This window comes from Drosophila obscura, unplaced genomic scaffold (genome assembly GCF_018151105.1).
Source record: "Drosophila obscura isolate BZ-5 IFL unplaced genomic scaffold, ASM1815110v1 contig_18, whole genome shotgun sequence".
In the NCBI taxonomy this organism is placed as follows: domain Eukaryota; kingdom Metazoa; phylum Arthropoda; class Insecta; order Diptera; family Drosophilidae; genus Drosophila; species Drosophila obscura.
In genome coordinates, this window is record NW_024542767.1 from 481,618 (window position 1) to 488,138 (window position 6,521).

At 43.6% G+C, this 6,521-nt stretch overlaps 1 protein-coding gene across 1 annotated transcript; it reads left to right on the forward strand.

The window, feature by feature from the left end:
- The first annotated feature begins 1,615 nt into the window (after positions 1-1,615).
- On the forward strand, positions 1,616-2,978 carry LOC121404009. Its single transcript, XM_041592520.1, has 2 exons — positions 1,616-1,735; positions 1,801-2,978. The coding sequence occupies exon 2, from the start codon at positions 1,804-1,806 to the stop codon at positions 2,920-2,922; it is 1,119 nt and encodes a 372-aa protein (XP_041448454.1). The 5' UTR covers positions 1,616-1,735; positions 1,801-1,803; the 3' UTR covers positions 2,923-2,978.
- Positions 2,979-6,521: the final 3,543 nt, after the last annotated feature.

Genomic DNA, 6,521 nt, shown 5'->3' on the forward strand with positions numbered 1-6,521 from the left:
ATTTGCAATTATTTTTGATTTTGGCTTAGATTAAATCAGCCAACCATTGGCTGATCAGAGATCAATGTCTTTTCTTGTATTGAGTGCAGCTCAGTCTTCAGTCGAGAGGTATAGCAGGCCGGCTACTAGGCCCAGTCCGATATATCGTGGGGCCACGCTTAAGTAAGCTTTTCGGCTACGAGTATGCACCATTATCTCAAGGATTATCGGAGTATTAGCCAACCATTCCCTATTCCCTAGCAGCTATGTGATGTTTGAAGTTGTGAGGGATTCTTGTGACTTTTTTTTTCATTTACAACCCGTCTGTCATCTGGCAGTATGCCTCAGCAACGGAAACTTACCAGAGCTTTCTTTATTTATTTCTTTTGGCTGTGCAGGCGGCTTAAGTGATCTGAAATATGTATATCGGGGCGTGGGAGAAGCTGAGGACAGTCGTGGCAGGTCGAGGCTGAATTATTTAAAGTTTATAATTGAAGTTGAAACAACAGACAGCGGACAGTGGACAGTGGAAAGCGGACAGCGGACAGTGGAGATGCGGACAGCGGACAGTAAGCTGCAAGTTTTCACTGTAAGATGCAGATGGAGGGTTGCATAGCAAAGGGAGCCTTGGTGTGGGAGTGGGCTGGAATGGACTGGGCTGGGCTTTAGCTGAATGAAGAAGCGCTCACTAAGTGCAAAGACACACACACACACGCACACTTATATACATACATATGTACATGCATAAATTGTTAATTCTGTGCACAAGTTTAATGAGTCGTGGGCATGATGCTAGCAATCAATACTGTAGGCCTACACATATCGGGCATTTACTTGAATGCGTAAGGGAATTTTTTCATACGCGCTAGTGCATTTGGGGTGTTCGTACGTATGATCTCAAAATGAAATATAATCATGCCTCTATTGCGTTTTGATGCCTGAACGAATATTCCGTACGCAAACTCCTGATCCTGGAGCATCGACGAGTCCAATGCCATACAACGCGATAAGAAAACGAGAAGGAACGTGTGTTCTGGGGACGCGACTCTAGTTATACCCGTACTCAGTCAGTATATACAGTTTTGGGCATATAATTTTTTAGAATTTTTAGAAAAAAAAAATTATACATATTACGTTTTTTTGCTACATCTGTTATCTACATATACATACATTCTGGCTATAATTATGATCCGATCTGATTCAAATTCGGCAATCTGGTAGATATGGTCATTCTCTACGATACTGCGTTTTAGCGTATCTTAAAAATTGTGGCTGCCACAGATTTTCGTCCTTTGTGTGGGCGGAAGGGGGCGGGGCGAAATTTTGAAATACACTTGTAAGCAGTGTGATATCACATAAGTCTGGAAACAAAATTTGGTTCCTCTAGCTTTTATAGTCTCTAGATCCAGGCGTCAAAGAAGACGGACAGACGGACAGACAGACATGGCTATATCGACTCGGCTACTGATGCTGATCAAGAATATATATACTTTATGGGGTCGGAAACGTTTCCTTCTCTGCGTTACACACATCCACTTTTACCACAAATCTAATATACCCCTTAACTCTTTTTTGAGTACGGGTATATAAAGATCCAAATCACATGCTTACTTGGCTACACTTTTTGTACGTTTAGCAGAGGAAACCCAGCAGGCTGGCCAGTAGCCTTGAGCAACAAATTCGACTGGGAATATTCAGTTAGTCAGATTCGTTGACCGAATCCACAACCTAGAGTCTACAAAATTGAAGTCTACAAGTACAAAATTGAAGTCTACAGATTAAAGATTAAATTCGTATTAAATAATTTCAACACTTTCGTAGCAAATGAGCGACACGAGCGGACAACCGGGCAAGAGTCCGGCACCCGAGGCTAAGCCAGAAGGCAGGGAGTTTCTGGATGAAGGGTCCAAGGAGGATCTACTGGCGGACACGCAGGTGATACGCCGGAGTCTGGAGAGCCAACTCGATAAACTGCGCGAGGAGAAGAGGTGGGCGGAGCAGTGCAATACCCAGCTTAAGATCGACCTCGATAAAATCAAAAAGCGATACAACGCCCTGGAGTCGGACTTTGAGGCCATGGTGTTGGAGAAGGAGCTCAAGATACATTCGCTCGAACTGGCCCAGATTCGATGCCAGCAGCTGGAGCCAGAGAACGTGCGCCAGCAGCAGTACATCACGCAGCTGGAGGCCAGGCAGGCGACCTTGGAGAACACCAATGCCCAGCTGAATAGGCACTTGAATGACATCGTGGCTGAGATGAGTTCGCTCAAAGATATTTTACTCAAGAATAATAAGTCTCGCGTGGGTTTTTTTTGTCGAGATAATACTGTCACGCTGAAAAACCAACTGGAAGGGCGGGACAAGGAGATGCACCTGCTGATTGAGCAGGAGCACGAGACACTAAATACCGTGGCCACATTGTATGAGGAGAAAACACGACTGCAGCTGCGCATTGTGCAAATGGAAAAGAAATGGGGCGCAGAGAAACAATATTTGTCCAAAAGCTATTTGCAGCTACAGCAGAATATTCATCCGTTTATAGCCAAACAGTATGCGCTGCGCCTGGAGCTGGATCGGCACAAAGGCCTCTTGGTAGCTGCCCAAACGGAGGTGGATCGGTTGACCCAACTGCACGCAGAGACGCAGGCAGGCGAAATGAGAGCCAGAGAACTGCAGATGTGGACAATGCAAAGTTCTTCGATGTCAAGCTGCAACTCGACGATTCCCTCACGCTGCAGAGCCTCTGCGCCCGCACCCCAACTGTGGACATTTCCACCACCCAACAGAGTGTGCCCAGCGGACTCAAGCGGAATGCCGTTCAATATATGGCGTTTATCAAGCTGCATGAAAAGCAGGGCGCAAGTAGTGATGCCATGCCCACCCATTCCAACAAGAAACATTTTTGCTGAATTTGCAATTATTTTTGATTTTGGCTTAGATTAAATCAGCCAACCATTGGCTGATCAGAGATCAATGTCTTTTCTTGTATTGAGTGCAGCTCAGTCTTCAGTCGAGAGGTATAGCAGGCCGGCTACTAGGCCCAGTCCGATATATCGTGGGGCCACGCTTAAGTAAGCTTTTCGGCTACGAGTATGCACCATTATCTCAAGGATTATCGGAGTATTAGCCAACCATTCCCTATTCCCTAGCAGCTATGTGATGTTTGAAGTTGTGAGGGATTCTTGTGACTTTTTTTTTCATTTACAACCGTCTGTCATCTGGCAGTATGCCTCAGCAACGGAAACTTACCAGAGCTTTCTTTATTTATTTCTTTTGGCTGTGCAGGCGGCTTAAGTGATCTGAAATATGTATATCGGGGCGTGGGAGAAGCTGAGGACAGTCGTGGCAGGTCGAGGCTGAATTATTTAAAGTTTATAATTGAAGTTGAAACAACAGACAGCGGACAGTGGACAGTGGAAAGCGGATAGCGGACAGTGGAGATGCGGACAGCGGACAGTAAGCTGCAAGTTTTCACTGTAAGATGCAGATGGAGGGTTGCATAGCAAAGGGAGCCTTGGTGTGGGAGTGGGCTGGAATGGACTGGGCTGGGCTTTAGCTGAATGAAGAAGCGCTCACTAAGTGCAAAGACACACACACACACGCACACTTATATACATACATATGTACATGCATAAATTGTTAATTCTGTGCACAAGTTTAATGAGTCGTGGGCATGATGCTAGCAATCAATACTGTAGGCCTACACATATCGGGGAGGCACAGGCGAGGGTACTGACAACTTGCACAATGGCCCTTGACATTTATCAAGAATGCTCGATATGGCCCGAGCCTCGACAAATTGAGCAGCTAACGGAGGAGACTGAGAGAGCTGGAGGTGTACTCAGCCTCAAAGTGCTCCTTTTTACCTTGCTTCTCCTGTTCTCCTGCTCCTCTTCTTCTCCTGCAGCAACTTTAGCTCAATCGCATTTGTGGTTGCCAATCGAGGGAGCTGGCAGAGAACTCCCGAAGGCAAAATTTTACATTTTTTGCTACATCTGTTATCTACATTTACATCTACAATGTATATTTTACATTTAACATGTAGATTATACATGTACCATTTAGATTCTACATCTCCTCCGCTAGGGGTTGCTCGCCGCTGAACGCGGCAGAGTGTGCGAGCGAGAAAGAGAATCATTTCAGTTTTATCGTATCTTTAAAAATGTGCCTGCCACAGATTTTCGTCCTTTGTGGTGGCGGAAAGGGGCGGAGCGAAATTTTGAAATACACTTGTAGCAGTGTGATATCACATGAGTCTGGAAACCAACTTTGGTTGCCCTAGCTCTTATAGTCTCTGAGATCTAGACGCTCAACCTGACGGACAGACAGACGGACAGACAGACATGGCTATATCGACTCGGCTATTGATGCTGATCAAGAATATATATACTTTATGGGGTCGGAAACGTTTCCTTCTCTGCGTTACACACATCCACTTTTACCACAAATCTAATATACCCCTTAACTCTTTTTTGAGTGTGGGTATAAATATAGTCTAAATAAATTGCTGGGCTAGCTAAATTTGAATGTATTAAAATATTATTTATAAAGCCAGCTATGAGGCGATCGATCTTGTGGGGGAGGGAGAGCAGTTTGAGGGATTGCTTAGCCAAATTGAAATGGCCAAACATCTACATGGCCCAGGCCATGAACAGCTGCCGAGCTAGAGCACCCCAAAAGTATTTTAACAAAGCTCGAGACATTTGTTACCACAGCGAATAAAATGAAACATAGAAATGTCAAATAAATCGTTAGTTATTAATTCAAGCCAACAAATATAAATACCTGTTTCCCTTAGGGAATACATATATTTAAAACTTATTTAAAACCATTCACTAACTGCAAAATCACGTCCGAAATGCTCTCCATTGAATGGTGGTGAGTGCCGTTAGATATTCGTTTCCCCCAACGCTCGTCTATTCTCTTTTGGCCAAGTCCTGGCTCATGCATAGTTTAAATCACGTCAAAAAAATCCTATCCATGGAGCGTGGCAGGCCCTTTCGGACCGGAAGTTGCGCGCCAACAGGAAGTGGCCCAAACTGAGAAAGAGTCTTTGACAATGCCCTATGGAAAATTTGACCACTTTTTGTGACAATAATTAATTCCAAACGAAACAATATTTTTTTTGGTTTAGTTTTTTGATATGAGTTTATAATAGCAAGTTGAAGTTGAAGTTTTTTTGAAAAAATGGGCGTGGCAACTCCTTTTTTTATAAAGAAATACACTTTTTTTTGTTTGCTTAAAAGGCAAAAAAACAAACATGTTGAGAACATTTTATTTTATTCAAGAGAGCGTGGCACGCCTTTAAAACAATTTAAAACGAGAAGAAACGTGTGAGTCGTTTCTGGGGACACGACTCTACTTTTACCCGTACGCAGTCAGTATATACATTTTTGAGCTTATGAATTTTTAGAAATTAAAAAAAAAAAAATTTTACATTTTACATTTTACATTTTTTTGCTACATCTGCTATCTAAATCTACATATACAATGTCTATTCTACATCTAACATGTAGATTGTACATGTTCCATTCATATTCTACATCTCCTCCGCTAGGGGTTGCTCGCGCACTGAACGCGGCAGAGTGTGCGAGCGAGAAGGAAAATGAGTTGCGTTGTCGTTTGATGGAGGGGGATGCAACTGAAAATTAATTTCGTCATTCTGGCTATAATTATGATCCGATCTGATTCAAATTCGGCAATCTGGTAGATATGGTCATTCTCTACGATACTGCGTTTTAGCGTATCTTAAAAATTGTGGCTGCCACAGATTTTCGTCCTTTGTGTGGGCGGAAGGGGGCGGGGCGAAATTTTGAAATACACTTGTAAGCAGTGTGATATCACATAAGTCTGGAAACAAAATTTGGTTCCTCTAGCTTTTATAGTCTCTGAGATCCAGGCGTCAAAGAAGACGGACAGACGGACAGACAGACATGGCTATATCGACTCGGCTACTGATGCTGATCAAGAATATATATACTTTATGGGGTCGGAAACGTTTCCTTCTCTGCGTTACACACATCCACTTTTACCACAAATCTAATATACCCCTTAACTCTTTTTTGAGTACGGGTATATAAAGATCCAAATCACATGCTTACTTGGCTACACTTTTTGTACGTTTAGCAGAGGAAACCCAGCAGGCTGGCCAGTAGCCTTGAGCAACAAATTCGACTGGGAATATTCAGTTAGTCAGATTCGTTGACCGAATCCACAACCTAGAGTCTACAAAATTGAAGTCTACAAGTACAAAATGGAAGTCTACAAGTACAAAATTGAAGTGGTACAAAATAAATTTAAAATAAGATTAAATTCGTATTAAATAATTTCAACACTTTCGTAGCAAATGAGCGACACGAGCGGACAACCGGGCAAGAGTCCGGCGCCCAAGGCTAAGCCAGAAGGCAGCGAGTTGCTGGATGAAGGGTCCAAGGAGGATCTACTGGCGGACACGCAGGTGATACGCCGGAGTCTGGAGAGCCGCCTCGATAAACTGCGCGAGGAGAAGAGGTGGGCGGAGCAGTGCAATACCCAGCTTAAGA